Source organism: Myotis myotis, unplaced genomic scaffold (assembly GCF_014108235.1).
Source record: "Myotis myotis isolate mMyoMyo1 unplaced genomic scaffold, mMyoMyo1.p scaffold_m19_p_3, whole genome shotgun sequence".
NCBI classification, from domain to species: Eukaryota; Metazoa; Chordata; class Mammalia; order Chiroptera; family Vespertilionidae; genus Myotis; species Myotis myotis.
The window spans coordinates 24,564,334-24,581,096 of record NW_023416335.1 but is presented as its reverse complement, the minus strand read 5'-3'; the positions used below and the strand labels follow the sequence as shown (position 1 = coordinate 24,581,096).

The following is a 16,763-nucleotide window of genomic DNA, read 5'->3' as shown; positions in this document are numbered from 1 at the left end:
GTCAGACACTTAGCATATTAGGCTTTTATTATATAGGATACATAGATTCTTTCCAAATTGCCAAAATCTAAAGATAATTCCCACATCACCTGTTTTCCAATTTTTGAAATGGAAAAAATATATATGAACCAAGCAATTTCACCAGGTTTCCACAGTTCCTTGAGCTCCGAGAAAAAGCAGGTCTGGGAAGTGATTTCATTTAATCTATGCTCTCTCTTTTCTATAACGATGCACACGTCCTATCAATATCAGGCCACGGCAACATAGGGGGAACCCATCTGCCCGTTTCTAACCTCAGCTCTATGATATGGAGAAACAATCGGCAACCTGTGTGTCCAGGATGACTCTTCCAGATCTCTGAGCATTTCACTGGAAGGAATATGACAAATCCAAGAAGGCAGTGTCCTCACACCTTGCAAAGTATGACTGATGAAAGGAACACAGGTCACCTTTTTTGCTTGGCTTCTAACTAGGTGAAAGGCTCGGGGCCAGCTCTAGTGGACAATGTAGGAGGCACAAGACCCAGTTTTACTATCCTCAAGGGACTCACAGTAGGTTGGGAAGAGAATTAAGAACCCAAGGCCACACAGGATTAAGTACCAAAACAGTATAGGCTATGAACTCCCCCAAGTACTAGAACAGGACTTTTAAAAACAGCTTTATTGAGATAAATTGGCATACCATAATGTTCACCCAGTTAAAGTCTACAACTTGATAGTTTCAGTACATTTACAGAATTGTACAACCATCACAATAATCTCATCTTGGGACATTTTCATCACCCAAAAAGCAATCTTGTACCCATTATCAACCACTTCCCATTCCCCTTCCCCCCTACCCTAGGCAATCATTAATCTATTTTCTAAATAAAACATGCCTCTTTGCCTAGGGCCTGGCACGTAGAACATGCTGAGTTAATAGGGGTGGGACTGAATCATACACAAAAACACTCTAAAGAATTGAGCAATCCCCAGGGCTTTGGAGGAGGTGGGAAGCAGATGTGCCGTCCAGAATGGAGGACCATTCCAGAGAAGCTCTCGAACTTGAGTGTGCATGAGCTCCACCCCTGAGTTTCTGATTCAGAATCTGCATTTCTAACAAGATGCTGCTGATGCTGCTAGTTTGGACCAGACTGTAAGGACCACTGAGCTAGCACAAGGAGTTTGTGCAGGAACAGTGGATCTGCCTAGAAAGCCGCTCTGAGGTGGCCATAAATGCCTGAAAAGTCTCAGAATGGAGCCTCTAGGGCAGGGGTGGGCAAACTTTTTGACTCGAGGGCCACAATGGGTTCTTAAACTGGACCAGAGGGCCAGAACAAAAGCATTGATGGAGTGTTTGTGTGAACTAATATAAATTCAAAGTAAACATCATTACATAAAAGGGTACGGTCTTTTTTTTTTTTTTTTAGTTTTATTCATTTCAAACGGGGCAGAACCGGCCCGCGGGCCGTAGTTTGCCCACGGCTGCTCTAGGGCAAGGGTGGGGAACCTTTTTCTGCCAAGGGCCATTTGGATATTTATAACATCATTCATGGGCCATAAAAAATTATCAACTTAAAAGTTAGCCTGCTATATTTGGTCAAACATTTAATTAACTCACCCCTAATGTCATGCCAGGGCAAATGATTTCGTATGGCCCATGGGCCGGACATTCCCCACCCCTGCTCTAGGGAGGCGGAAAGCCCTGCCAGAAAGGGCTGAAGTGCTCAGTTCACCCCTCTGTGGCAGGGGTCCAGGTGACAGGAGGGGAGAGGAAGGGATGAATGGGAGGTGATGAGAGGTGATGGGAGGAAACCGGTAACTTGGTAACTCAAATCGGTGGTGGGGTGAGAGGGAGGAGGCAAGATGACTCAGGTGGATTGAATTGGGCCCTCCCTCTAGGGAATCTGGTTTTGAAGACCAGACAATGACTGATGGACTACATAGCAGCATGTGACTGACCAGCACTTTCAATATTCTCATTGAGCAATTAGTAATTCAACCCTCAGACAAGGAAATTTTAGTGACCACCATATTCAGACTCCCAAGGAACTATGAGGCATTTGTTCCTGCAGTGCCTACCATATATAGCAAACACAAAGAAAAACACACACAAAAGCATTAGATAGATAAAATGGCCTATCAGTGGTCAACATCCATTTCCACCCCATGACCTCCTGACGTGCCCTTGAATATTACACTTGGCACTGTTAACTATGACGTACCTTTTGTTGACTAACTCAGGTAAGCTGTCGGGGGCAGTGAGAGGCTGAGACATCAGCTGACCAGAGTGACTAAGGCGAGAAGCATTCATGCTATCTGGGCTTCCACTAACAGGACCACGGACCTTGCTCTAAAGGACAAAATCAAAGAGAAAGTCAACAAAATTTTGGAGCAAAGGGATAGTTCAACTTTTGCATTCACACCATGGTATCTTCTCATGAAACAATTGGCCACACAAGACACATGCTATTCCTAGAGCGTATCGGTCAACCCCTGTATCCGTGACAACAGCTGGTAGTTTGCATTTCAATTTAGAAAATGTTTCTGTATTTTGATAAAAGATTCTAAATACAGAGATTTGAGTGCCTATGTTTGTAAGCTTTATTTCATTAAGTTTGATTGCTTAATGAACTCATATGAAAATAAAAGTGAGGTGTTAAAGTTTTCAGGGACTTTCTGTGAATCCCACCACCTGTGGGACAGCTGAGAAGAAAACAGGGACAGGCTGACTCCAAGGCTGTGGCAGCCACTCCCCTTCACAGCCAAGATGCTCCATCAACGGCTCCTGCTTCAGCTACTTGCACCTCCTCAAACCTGCAGCCCACAGACATGACCTACGGTCCACCTTCTCAGCACCCCAAGCCACCTCTTCCTCCCCGAATCCCCACCATACTCTCATCTGCTGGCTTCACCTACTGCTCATTCACCCCTCTCCTCGCCCTCACGGCAGCTTGCATTGTTTCAATCCCTTTCAGCTGCACAGACTGGCTCCTCATTCTCCCTTCCAGCTGAACATCAAGGTCCAGATGTTCAAGAACCCTAGTTTGCCCTGCTCTTCGTCCTTCGGCTGTGCCTTCCCTGGCGACTATTCAAGAACCCTAGTTTGCCCTGCTCTTCGTCCTTCGGCTGTGCCTTCCCTGGCGACTATCACCCTTGGAGAGACCCATCTACCTCCTTTTCTTCTGCCTGGGTCCGCAAGGAAGGAAGGAGATCACTATTGTGCTTTTGGGCTCCTGACTTTTCTACCATCCTGTCCTGTGAACCACAGCAAGTACTCAATTCTGCCCCCATGGAGTGGCCACTCGCGCTCAATGGTGAGGTCTGTGAAAGTCTCAAATCTGTTCTCCAGCTGCCATCAGAGTGAGTTTCTAAAATCCTAATCCCATTTCCATACTTAACGTTCTTCAGTATGAAAGGAAAAAACAAATACTGCAATGTTTCCTTTATTTCTTCAAAATAAGGTGTGGCCTGTCTGAGCTAGCCCTTGCCTAGCGATTCAATGCCATCCCCAGCGATACCCTTCCCCCACCACACACCAACCTGCTATTCCTCCTTGCTCCAGGCCTTTGACAGAGCATCGTCTTTGTCCTCTTCTCCACCTAGACACCTACCTACCTCCTACTCATTCTTCAGGTGAAATTCTGTGGTTCCCTCACCTCTAAGACTGAAGCTGGCATTCCCCCTCTGCATTTATGCTGTAGCTTGTGCCTACTACACTTCTTCACCTAAATTGTTCTCATTCATTTCCCTGTCTGTGCCCCTCACCAGATTATGAGCTCGGGCCAAGGGCCATGCTTATTTTTCCTCCCATAGCTCTAGTATTAAGCACCCCGCTGGGCATATAGTCAGCAATCGATGTTGAATGGATGCAGATGGCAGATCAGGCCATTGCCTGTGAATACCTCAACTTCCCTCTCCGCCTTAAATCTTGTCTGCCTCGTCATCTCTCCCCTTTTCTTTTCCTCCTCACTTCCCAAGGCCACGCTCATGATTCTGACCTCTCTGTTGTTCTCAAGACTGGAGACTAAATTGTCTATTACTGTGATACTGTGAATCCCCAGAACACTGTCTACTTCTACTTGGCCTACAATATGCTCCAGTTGCCATGATCTTAAAAAACGCCATCCTTGTATCCCACTTTCCACCTTAAGAATTCCCATTCTCCTCTTTGCTCTTAAAGGCTATCAATGACTACATGGCTCTCTTTTCAGCCTCTTCCGCCTTTGTGCAGCCTTCCCACCAGCTGTGGCTTCATGGCTTTTACCTGTCTCTTTTCACTTCTTTGTCCTGAGCTCTCTTTTTCGTGTTGTTTTCTCTCTGAGCAGCATTCAATGGAGTCACAGCTACATTATGACAGGTGGTGGTCACAGAAAGTATGAGTTACAATAGAAGCAGCAGACATAGGTGAGGATCCCCCACATCATGCTGCCGTGCACTGCAGAGGACTAAATGGAGGACCCCCAAAAGATCTGTCCATTCCTAACTCCAGGAACCTAGGGATGTACCCTTATTTGGAAAGAGTGTCTTTGCAGGTGTAGTTAAGGATCCTGAAATGAGATCATCCTGGACTATTCACGTGGGACTGGAATTCAATGACAAGTGTTCTTATAAGAGACATCCAGAAGACAAAGGCAGAGATTGGAGTGATGTGGCCACAAGCCAAGGAACACCTGGAGCCACCAGAAGCTGGAAGAGGCAGGAAGGGTCCTCCCCTAGAGCCTACAGAGGGAGCCCAGCCCTGCTAACACCTTGATTTCAGACTTCTGACAGAATGTTTTGTGGTAATCCTATCTAACAAAGAGGGAATATGCAAATTGACCATCACACTGTCACAAAGATGGCGGTGCTCATAGCCCCAAGATGGTGGCGCCCAGTCCCCTCAGCCCCGTCGGAGTCCCACAGTCCTTTCAGTCTAGCCGGAAGCCTGCAGGCGCATGGTGCAGCCAGATCTGCCCTCAGCCACCCAGCCGTCGAGGGCTGGCCCAAGGCGCAGGTAACCAGGACCAGCTGAGGCTTGTGCTGCCACCAGTGGCAGCAGCAGAGGTGTGATGGGGGCATCGCCTTCCCCTGATCGCCGGTTCGCCTCCCACTCCTGAGGGCTCCCAGACTGTGAGAGGGGGCAGGCCGGGCTGAGGGTCGCCCCCTCCAGTGCATGAAGTTTCACGCACCGGGCCTCTAGTTCATTAAAGGCCCAGAGAGATGGCAGACTGAGGGCTGCGGACCAGGCTACAGGGGCTCACTCACACAAGCGATCTTCAGGAGATTCCAGAGTTCTTTCTGTCGCTTTTCCTGAAGCCGAACAACAGTCTTCTCGTCCTCATTCATTAAACTCACCACTTCTTCCACCTTGGGCAACAATTCCAGAGCCTTCTGCTTGCAAACCACAGTTTTACTGTAAAGAATAAACAAGAGAAAGTCCAGTGGCATTTGGGTTGGAGGAAGTGGGAGAACATAATCCCAGGCGATTACGAATCCAGTCAGCAGCTGCAGATATTTTCTTCACGTGGACAAGTGCATCAGAAGGGAGTGAAGAAGTGGCCTCACACAGCCTTGCTGCTTCTTCACATGCCACCTCGAGTAGGAAAGCCGGGGCTTATACCTGAGCTGTGTATAAATCACACGCACTTTCTTCTCAAAGGCTTGGATTGCCTGAAGTAGCAGTCGCACCATTTCCTGGCTGTCACCCTCAGTTCGCTGGTCTGGAAAGAGGAGAGGAATTGCACAGGTCCTACAGGTGGCTGGCAGAGAGGACCAATGTCTCACATCGGAGATGCCAAGGAACCCAAGGCAGGCATAAAACCCCACTTACCTCTAGGCTTTTCCCTGAGTCTCCTGTAAAGCTCCCTCGCTTCCTCTTCTCTGAAATATACAAATAAGAAGCTCTGTCTAGATTTGAGGCCACATTAGAACATCTTAAGCATTGATAAGCCGATTCCTGCCAGTAGAATTACTGATTTCTAGAAGTAAGGCTGGCAATATGTCTTGACTGGAGAAAATAATTATTCCTGGTGATATTATAGGTGATGTCTATAATAAGGGCATGATCATCCTCACTATCAAATATCTCCAAGGTTTAATTAGAGAGGATCCTAAGGAAAGGAGTCTCCACTTTGTCCCTTGGAGTTTCTGGCTTCCGCAATAGTGGTTCCAGGTGCCATCCCTGGATCCAAGCCTGGAAAGCATGGATTCCTTTTGAAAACGCAAGACCAGGGGGGACACAAACTCCTGTCCCCTTTTCCCCTTAACACAGTGAGACAGGCTGATATTTTCAGAGGTAATTTTCATTTGAAAACTAGAGGAAAATGAAATTTTAAATGATTCAAGAAAATATAGGGTACAAATAATCAGATTTCTGATGTTCTGGCTCCTGGTCCTGGGAATCCTAGTAAAAGCATCAGAGGACATCGCTGAGCCCAAATGCGATAGCTTGTGAGAGGCTGATGTGCCTGCCTGCCTCCCACCCATTTGCATCCTGGGGGCTGTGTGAGCTTCCTGCAGGCAGGACTGCTCTACCTGGTGCCTCGTCCTCTCTTGGAGCCAAGGCCAAAGTCCTGATAAAGACTCAATGAGCGGTTTCCAGGTCTGAACTTCTAAGAGTTCCCAGGCTTCTCCATCTCTGCGCCAGTTTCTGCTTTTCAAGCTACACCTGGGACAGGGTGAGCTTGACGAACAGTGACACCTGATACTATGACAAAGGCTCCTTGCAGTATAGCCTTTATAGTTTACAAACTACTGATCTAGGTATGAGCTGAACTGATCCTCATAACTTTGGGAGGTGAGACAACTTTTCTGGCCACTAAACAGATTTGGAAACTAAGGCTCAGAAGGATGGTGATCTGTCCTTGCTCCTCTCTGGAGCTTGCCGAGAGGATTCACTGGGAGCCAGGGGTGCGTGCTCTACGGGAGAACAGTCTCACGAGCCTCCATAATAACCACACGTGTTCCCAACACACATACAGAAACTCCAGTCGGGGCACATGCATGTGTTAGGGACATTGTGTGATCCCCGCCCAGTTGGTACTCACAGGTCGTCCAGCGTCCCCCCCTGCTTCCGACCCATTGGGCTCCTCTGCAAGTCCACGATGTCCGTCTGCAGTGCCATCATCCGTTCCACCAGATGTTTCACTTCATTCTCCTAATGAAAAAGCTGTGCTAATGTCAACTGACATAATACGCGTATTCTGAGATGCAAGATTTTTGGGGGGAAACCCTTCAAACTGATTGTATACTCTCAATTGACTCGCTAGAAGGAATATGGACTTTGGGGTCAGAATGAGCTGGCTTTGGATCTCGGGTTTACCACTTTCTGTGTGATCTTTGGGCAAGTTACTTAACCCTTGATCTGTAGTTTCCTCCACCATAAATAAGCTTCTAATAGGGCAGTTTTCGGGGTCAGATAAGTATCTGGCATGGTGCCTGGCATATAGAAGATGCCCAATGCACAGTGTCCCCCTGCTTTCTCTTCTCTTAATTTGTCCATCCAATGCCATCCCATGTGGGGGTCCTGGGTTCCTTTATTTCACAGATTATGTATATGAGTGCCCATCTCTATGGTTAAATAATGTGTTATCTATATATATTCACCTTTAAGCATTCATTCAGTATTGATTTACAGACACAAACATTAAAGAACACAGAGGTGAAGGTCCTTGCCCAAAGTCACAGGGGAAAATGTTGGAAAAGTCCAAGAAAAAGGCTCAGAGCCCAAGGTCTTCAACTTGTGTGAGGGTCACTAAGTAATACTTCCCCCGCCTTCCCAATTAACATCTTCAGTGGCATTTGATCTACACTGTCCTAAGACCCTCTGTCTAGATCTTTTCTTTCCTATGGATTTAATGACCCAATAAAACGAGGCAAAAACCTTTGACTAGACGGAGTGTTGATTATTCATTCATCCAAGGCCCTTTCTAATAGGAAGATGTCTAGGCTTCCCCCCAAGGACATATCACACTTTGCTCCTTATTCAAATTTGGACCAGCTCTGTCCATCTGTGCAGCTCCTGGATCTGCCTCAGTGGGGCCCCCTTTAGTGGCTACTCTCCCAGCTTCTTTCCAGCAAGTTCTAGTTAAAGTCAAAGAGCATGGCGAGGAAAACCGGAGTTTTCACGTACAAGATCGGCCTAGTGTTTGATGAGAAAGTGGAAAATGGTAGAGAAAAGCCTCAGTAAGGATATAAACCTAAAATGAGTCTCCTACCCGCCCACAGAGCTCCACAGCCTGTTCCATTTCCCTCCAGGCCAGCAGCAGTTTATCTGATGCTGGAAAAAAAAAAATGTAGGGGAAAAAATGAAAAACAAAATGAAGACACCACAAAACCAAAACAGAAACAAGCAACTCGATTATAAAAGGATAAAAGAAACCTCAGGAAGAGAAAACAAGAATGAAATGGTCTCTCCAAACTCATTGCAAAGAGTACACTCACTGATCCCAAACTCAGTTTGCTCACTATACTTCTCCAGGTCAATCTGGATGCTGGTCTTAAAGAAATCCAACTTGGCCTTGAGCTGCTGAGACATGGAGGCCATGGAATTCTTCATCTTGGACAGGCAGCTGTTATTCCGGAGGAGATTCATCCTGTAGGGACCACAAGAAACAGAGCCTTCAGGCATCTTTGGGATCCAAATACCATTTCCTGTACAATAACAAAACTGCCTCAAATGCCAAGGCAGATCTCTGCTATAATTATTATAAGAGCAGCCACTCATAACCATCAAGACAATTTCCTCGTCCTCAGCAATGCATGAGGTCCTGCACCAAAATTGGACTTGGACAGAGTACTATACAAAGGACCAATAATCCAAACTAGTCATAACCTGGGGGGAAAGTCAGGCAGTCCCTGGTATGACAATCAGGGGAGTGTTGCTAACCCAAATTGCAATGAGCTCCTCCATGTTCCAAATTCTGCCCCCAGTTCAGCCAGCACAACCCTCCATTTATGCTCCTGTTCCATGTGCCGACCTCACCCTGTCATGTCTAAAAGGGTCTTCCTCCATCCACTCCAGCTGACCGCGTCCTGCCCACCCAAACCAGTGTCTCCCTAACAGCTGCTTCTGGGCCCCTGCCTCCGCCACCTCCCTGTGGCAAAAGCCACCAAGCAATTTTAAGTCCATCAAATCCAAAACCGCCTGGCACAGTACATGGCAGCTCGCTGTCCCTGCTGCAGCCGGTTACAGTCCTCCTTCAGGGTTTGGATGCTGTGCCAGACCTGGCCCCACACTTTCCGCAGCTGGAAGAAAGGCAGGTTCCTCTTGGGCTCTTGAACTGGAACAGAGTCATATGCAATTGTCAGAGAATTACTCCCCTACAATTAACCACATCCTGCCTTGCAACATCACTGGCACTTTTACATTTTAAAAAGTTACATAACTACAGGACTTTTTGGGGTGCTATGCCTGGTTACTCTCTCACACATTCTTGTACCCCATTACAGAACAAGCAGCATGCACTAGTCAATAAACAGCTTTAGATTGGATTTGAAGAAAGACTTTGTGAATCATGTGGAGATAGTCATATGTACACAGGCTCATATAATTTCAATAGAAACTTCCATGCTCACGATATTTAAGGTCATATGAAGCTTTCTAAAAATGCAGCTTCAACCAGCAGTCAGTCCTGGAAGATGACTAAGCAATAAGCCTAGCGATCTCTAAGCCTTTGAACACTTGATCTGCTTATTCTGTGTGTGTGTGTGTGTGTGTGTGTGTGTGAACAGGACTGGGAGGTACATTAAAATGTCCTTCGTCCTGGCTGGGTGGCTCAGTGTTTTGAAGCGTCATCCCATACACCAAAAGGCTGCAGGTTTGATTCCCCATCGGGGTGCATACAGGAGGCAACTGATCAATATTTCTCTCTCACATCAATGTTTCTCTCTTCCTCTCTCCCTCCCTCTCTCTCAAATCAATAAAAAACCATGGACACAGACAATAGTGTGGTGAAGGCTGGGGTAGGGAGGGCAGGCAGTGCAGGGGCAGGGTAGAGGGGGTCAATGGGGAAAAAGGGGGGACATTTGTAATACTTTCAACAATAAAGATAAATTTTTTAAAAATTACCCCGAAACAACAACAATAAAAAATAAAATCAATTAAAAAATAAACAGCCCTAACCGGTTTGGCTCAGTGGATAGAGCGTTGGCCTGCAGATGCAAGGGTCCCAGGTTCGATTCCAGTCAAGGTCATGTACCTTGGTTGCGGGCACATCCCCAGTGGGGTGTGTGCAGGAGGCAGCTGATTGATGTTTCTCTCTCATCGATGTATCTAACTCTCTATCCCTCTCCCTTCCTCTCTGTAAAAAATCAATAAAATATATTTTTTAAAAAAATTAAAAAATAAAAAAAAATAAACAAACATCCTTGGCCTCACTGGTGTGGCTCCATTGTTAAGCATCGACCCATGAACCAGGAGGTCACGGTTCGATTCCCAGTCAGGACAATATACCTGGGTTGTGGGCTTGATCCCCAGTAGGGGACATGCAAGAGACAACTGATCAATGATTCTCTCTTATCATTGATGTTTCTATCTCTTTTTCTCTCTCCCTTCCTCTCTTTACAATCGATAAAAACATACTTTTTTAAAAAAAAAACCATCCTCAGTTGAGGATTAAAAAACATTTTTAAAATGTCTATCTAACATTCGTACAATGGAATACTACTACACAGGCATTTAAAAAATAGGCAGCAAAAGAGGAAAAGTATTTTCCAAAATGTATTGTTAAGTGAAAAAGGCAGATACAGAACAGTACATATTGTATGCTACCATTTGTTTCAGGGGGAAATGAAGAAATACTAGTATATAATCATATATAATCATATATATATAAATGCATAGGCAGAATACCCCTGGAAGGTATACTCAAGAATTTGATACTAGTTTCTCTGGAAGAGGCTGGGCTACTGGGGAGAGAGGATGGCTTATTTTCCACTCTATATGTTCTTGCACCTTTTGATTTTTTTGGCATATGTGGATGTATTCATTATTAAAATATAAATAAACTCAAAAATAAATAAAATGGCCACCTGATTCAAGGTCAGTGGCTTGCAGGCAGTGTTCTCTGTCCGTTTCAAATGCTACCTAGAGGCTGAAATTAACTGAAGACTTCCTTTACTTTTTTTTGGCTGGGCTACTCCTCACGTGTCCCTAGTAAAGAAGGCTGCCCTGAGGATAGAGTAAGCTGATCTCGGTGTGGACCCCTCTGCTGGCCCATGTCTCTCCCTCCTGCCTTGTCCCAAGTGTTATAAGTGATTACTGAAAACAACAACAAATAACCACAATGACGTTCTTACGGATACAGCTGACACTTTCAGGTTGGGGCCGTGGGGAGATCTGAGTCTCATAGGTGACTTTACTGTTGTCAAAGAGAAAAACGAGATCCATGTCCAATGTGTGGCCCTCGTTGAGCTGCGAAGGGACAAGAACAAAATGAGATCTCCTGAATCCAACCCCTCCTTTATCCAAGTAATAATGAAGATATTTCAGAGTGTTTCCCACTGTTCACCAACAGCATTGTCTTCAGCCAGCAAGTACTAAGCACCCAACTGGCCTCTACTTCCTTTTCCTCTTCCTTTTACACTTATTTATCCCAACGTACACCTCATTTGCAACTTTCCCTGTTCCTTTTATACTTATTTGTCCCAACGTACACCTCATTTGCAACTTATTACATTCCCTTTTATTCTGTGATTGTCTTTTAAGTGCAATTTAGACATCTGCTATCTCCTTTTCTCTCCAATGATTGTTTCTGACATGTTAACTTCATCACTTTTGTGGGGGTAGGGACCATGTCTTGCATTGCCGTGGTTGTCAGCACAGTTCTGTACACAAGAGGCGCATCATCAATAGTTTTGGTTGACTTGGAAAAATGAAGCATCACGTTGACAACAAAGGCAAAATAGAGGCACTCTTAAGTGGCCTGGAAGTAACAAGACAGGTGTGGAGTGACTGGTGTCTCCTATTAGGACACACAGGGGATCTCTCATTCCAACTTTTAAAAAACAGGCAGGTATCTGTGTGATGAGCAGAACTGACTAAGTAGAGCTGAAATCTGAATGCATGATTATTTTCCTTGCAGGCAATGTCAGGGTAAAACAGGGCATGCTGCAAGAAGCCCAGGGCTCACCTTCCCGTCTGAAATACACTGAGTAGCAGGCTTGTCAGTGATCAACGCCAGGCCTGCTTCTTGCAGCAGCTCCTGGTCCTCCTCAGGGATTCCTGTGTCCTGCCGAATTCTGGCCTTTAAGCTCTGCAGACTCTCGTCTTCTGACACTGGATAGGTGTGAATGGTGCCTGTGACCATGTTCAAGATATGAACCAGCTGCAACACAACCCAGATGTTATTGAAAAATCCCAACTTTACAGAAATGCCCCTCTCTGGATCCTTTGCTAGTCCCAACACTTCCCAGTCACACAAAGCAAGGGCCTAGCTTGAGGGCCTTGGTACATATACTCTAGTCTGTAATATTTGTGTTTGTCCATAGCTACAATTTTATGACCTACGTCAGCACGGGTTCTATCCTCTTATTTATGTAGAGATATTCTCACAGCAGCCTAATTTCCCCAATGGTCAGGCGGCCCATGACCTGGTTTTTAATGATTATTTCTTTCTCATAACAACTGCTGTGTCCCATGGGGATCTGACCTGTTGCCTCCACGCTCACCTTTAAGTTTAAGATGTCATCCAGGGCCTTGAAGCAGCCGTTGGGCCCGTATGCGGGGTCAGTGCCCCTTTGCCGGGGGTGCCACATCAGCATCAGCTGCAGCCACTTCTCCAGTCGCTGCAACAGGATGCTGAGAAGAAGAGGAGCACAATGTAGGAGGGACGCCTCTAATGCAAATTTCAGGGGGCTTTCACGTGGGATTAAAAAGCACACACATCCATTTCACCGTTACACACACAGATGGCAGCCAATAAAATAAACACTTAAAATGAATTAATCTGAGAGAAAAAGTAAACATTTCCAACCAACTTAATTATTCAGGTGCTTATCCCCTCTCCTGGTCTGTTAAAAAAAAAAAACCCTCAAAATTAGGGATTTCTCAGCAGATGGGTCAATAGGCTGATGTCCAACTGGCTCTGTGAGAATGATCTAAGCTTTGTAAATGCACTTATAGGCATGCCGGACCTCCAGGTGATCCCCACACTCAACCTGGAACCCCTGCTGCTGGAGTTATGTGGTTAATCACCTCGTCAAAGGTCCACATGACAAAGGTCACTTCTCCCCTTGGCACTGCAGGCCCTCCCAACCTGCCTCCTGTAAGGTCTCCCCTGACCTCTCGCCACCCCCACGAAAGCCCTTCATGAAGCCAGTACTGCTACTGACTGATTCCCTAAACGTGCCTTTGCTCCCCCCAATTTTTCCCCTTTGAACTTCCTTCCTCTTTATCCATCCACGTCCTGCACATCTTTCCAGATCCTTCCACCAAGTTCTAGCTCAGCCAAAGTCATTCCACATAGCTCTCATCCACACACTACATCTCCCCATCCTCTATATACTCACAGTAATTGTTATCCACGCTATTCATGGATAATGTGACTGCCTTCTGGCTTTCTTTTGTACCATTCCCCAATTCTGATATTATTGTTTAACTGTTCATATTCTGACTCTAAGACCAGATTGCAATGCTGTTCAAACTATAAATGTTTATTTGTTGGCTATTACACAGTACTAGGTTACATAAGCAATGCAAGGAGAAATATTCCCAACCCTTAAAAGGCTTACAGGTGAGTAGGAGATCAACTCAATGCAAAACTAAATGTAACACAAGGTTGAAGCTACTAATCGTAATCAAAGGTACATATAAATTGCTATGTGAATTTAGAAAAGAAGATTTCTAGATGGAGCTTGGGCTGGGAATCCACCTAAGTTTAAGACTGAGATGGATTATGTCCAGTTTTTATCATAGGTCGATATCCTGATAACCCATTTAAAAGCTATCAGCTGTCACCTCAGGCATCTATTTCAAAAAGAGGGGAAAAAATGTGTTGAAGAAAAATGCCACTGTACCTTACCTGTTAAGATTATTGGGGTAGGGTAAAGAGCTCGAAAATTTCACTGCTCCATTCAAGTCTTCAAAAACGACGATGTCCATCTCACTCTTCTGCCGGACTTTGGAATGCCTGCAGGCGTGCATTCTTGTTACTTACAGCCCTTAACTCACTTCGTGGTCAAGAGCCATTGGACACCTGTAACATGTCACTTTACAACTGTGCAGGATACCCCCCAGGTCACTATTTAATCTCTTCAGGTAATGGTCAGTGCATGTGTATCCTGGTAGGAAGGCTCCTGTGAGCATTCACTAGTAAGAATGATGGTACTGCCTAAATGAGTAGAGTCATTAACCCTCCTGTGCCCAGAGGTCTGCAGATGGAGCCGCTGACTCATTTCATCCTTGGCCCATCCTTAGCATTTTCTCTAATTCAAAACTCCCATGTTTTGATGGAGGATAAAACTGGGACTTCCAAACCATGACTATGCACATATCTCCTTTACAGGAAATATGCACAACACATGCACTTCCTTCTAAATGTATATGGCTAAAAATTATTTCTAAGGGTAAATGAACTTTTACATTTCCCAATTTAGAGAACTTATCGATGCACCTGAAATAGTATTTAAAGGAAAAGAAATTAGCCCTAGCTGGTTTGGCTCAGTGGTAGAGCGTTGGCCTGTGGACTGAAGGGTCCCGGGTTCAATTCCGATCAAGGGGACATGCCCAGGTTGTGGGCTCAATCCCCAGTTGGGGGCGTGCAGGAGGCAGCCGATCAATGATTCTCTCTCATCATTGATGTTTCTATCTCTCTCTCCCTCTCCCTTCCTCTCTAAAATCAATAAAAATATATTTAAAAAAGAAAAGAAAAAAAAGTAAAGTCCAACCAGTTTCAAATCTTCTTGGTGACAAAGGTAATCATTTGAATAATGCTTCATAGCTAAGCAAGTACTTTGACACTGAACACGCACTTCCTTTGCCATGATAACCACATGTGGCAAACACTGTTTTTAGACTCCCATTCAGTGGTAAGGAAATAAAGATCAGGTGATTTGCCCAAGGTCATACAACTACAGAATGGCAGAACTGGGAACTCAAATCCAAAGTCTGGTGTTCTTCTGAATGTCTGAATCTTTCCTTTCCAAAAACACCTAGGAAATTTAAATAAAAAGTATTCCTGTGAACACTTCTCATTAGTAAAGGGTGAACTGGCTCATGGGAAACCTCGAAGAGCTGGCAGATGGCCGAGGCTGGTGGCTTATAGCTCTGGCTGAAACTGAATGTTGTAAGTCAGGTGCACCAAAACTCTTCATTACATTCAAGTGGGATGACCCTCTAATACAGTGGTTCTCAACCTATGGGTCGCGACCCCTTTGGGGGTTGAACGACCCTTCACAGGGGTCACCTGAGACCATCGGAAAACACATATATAATTACATATTGTTTTTGTGATTAATCACTATGCTTTAATTATGTAACAATGAAATTGGGGATCACCACAACATGAGGAACTGTATTAAAGGACTGCAGCATTAGGAAGGTTGAGAACCACTCTCTAATAGAATACTAGTCTGTCAATGGGAAATTATAAAAATAGAAGGACATAGTAAATAAAATGCTTATTGCTTAGGTCCTAAATGTATTGCAAAATAGCTTTATAATCAAATTATAAAGCTGAAATTACATTTGTCCTGAAATTACCATCTACCTGCCATCTGAAATGAGAGAGTGAAATTTTAAGATTTGTTTGTGGCTTTACAAAGCAGATGAGACAGGCGCTTCTCACACACTAGTCCACTGCACAGCTTCTTATTGGGCTGAGAAATCCATTAGAAAGTGGCCACCTGGCCTTCCAGCACCAATGAGGGGAGTTCTAGGAATCTGATTCTGCAGACAACAGACTTACTAGGAAGATGATGAGCCATTAGGAATATATTTTCAAAGAGCACTTGTTCTTCCATTCCTAATGGATTTTAACTGATTTTGTTATAAATACTAGAAAAGGTCAACATCTGAACTGAAGAAATGCAGTAATTCTTTGGTTAGTTAGGGACACTACAGCTGTACAGATACTTAAAATTTTTTTCATAATGGTTACAGAATAAGTTGTAACTATAAATTAATTAATAGATAATTCCTCAATATTCAGAACCTGTGTAAACCAACAAGCATTACTTGTTTTAAAATAAGCCACCACAGGAGGGCATATTCTGTCATTTCACAGGACTCCTCAAGAGCAGGGCCTTCCCCTCATGCATGTTTGCATTTCCAGCATCTGGTGTCTAAGTCCTGACTGGGCTGCCATCACACACACAGGCTCTGAAACAGATTTCAAAGGCTACATCTTATTCTTATAAGTAAGTGTTCTCATGATAAAAAATACCTGTTTTTGAAAAAGTTCATTGTTTTTACTACTTCCAGAAAGGTAGAAAAATGACAACAGCCAGTGTTGGCAAGGGTGTGGTGAGCGGGATAGCTTTGTATGCTCCTGGTGGAGACAATATTTATATAACTTTTCTATTGAGTATTTTGTTGCTACACATCAAAGACTTTTAAAACATGTATAATCTTTGATCTGTTGCTTCCATTTCTAGAAATTTGTCCTGAGGAAAACTAATTGTGAATACATAAGAATTTCCCTACAAGGATGTTATCTTGGTGTTATTTTCAGAAGTAAAAATTATAAAGCACCCATGCTTCCAGCAATGGGGGATAAGCTAAATAAGCTGTAGAACGGCCACGCGGTAGCACACCAAACAGACATTACAAATAACATGGAAAAACATAAAGCATTTTCAATACTA

General features: G+C 44.6%; 1 protein-coding gene across 5 annotated transcripts in view; it reads right to left on the bottom strand.

Moving 5' to 3' along the window:
• Positions 1 to 16,763, bottom strand: part of IKBKB (inhibitor of nuclear factor kappa B kinase subunit beta) — a 51,934-nt gene that overhangs the window by 3,608 nt on the left and 31,563 nt on the right. The window contains exons 8-20 of one of the 5 annotated variants that reach the window (XR_004966044.1): positions 13,982 to 14,089; positions 12,630 to 12,759; positions 12,092 to 12,286; positions 11,259 to 11,373; positions 9,118 to 9,241; positions 8,403 to 8,554; positions 8,177 to 8,238; positions 7,007 to 7,116; positions 5,791 to 5,840; positions 5,581 to 5,680; positions 5,226 to 5,373; positions 3,522 to 4,324; positions 2,204 to 2,331 (exon numbers count right to left, since the gene is read on the bottom strand). Coding sequence is in view for 4 of the 5 variants with exons in the window: in XM_036299087.1 (XP_036154980.1) it covers positions 2,204 to 2,331; positions 5,226 to 5,373; positions 5,581 to 5,680; positions 5,791 to 5,840; positions 7,007 to 7,116; positions 8,177 to 8,238; positions 8,403 to 8,554; positions 9,118 to 9,241; positions 11,259 to 11,373; positions 12,092 to 12,286; positions 12,630 to 12,759; positions 13,982 to 14,089 (1,422 nt within the window). In the remaining variant the exon portion in view is untranslated. Of the gene's footprint in view, positions 1 to 2,203; positions 2,332 to 3,521; positions 4,325 to 5,225; positions 5,681 to 5,790; positions 5,841 to 7,006; positions 7,117 to 8,176; positions 8,239 to 8,402; positions 8,555 to 9,117; positions 9,242 to 11,258; positions 11,374 to 12,091; positions 12,287 to 12,629; positions 12,760 to 13,981; positions 14,090 to 16,763 lie in introns of those variants that run through there. The other 4 variants (XM_036299088.1, XM_036299087.1, XM_036299089.1 and 1 more) reach the window with 4 other exon arrangements.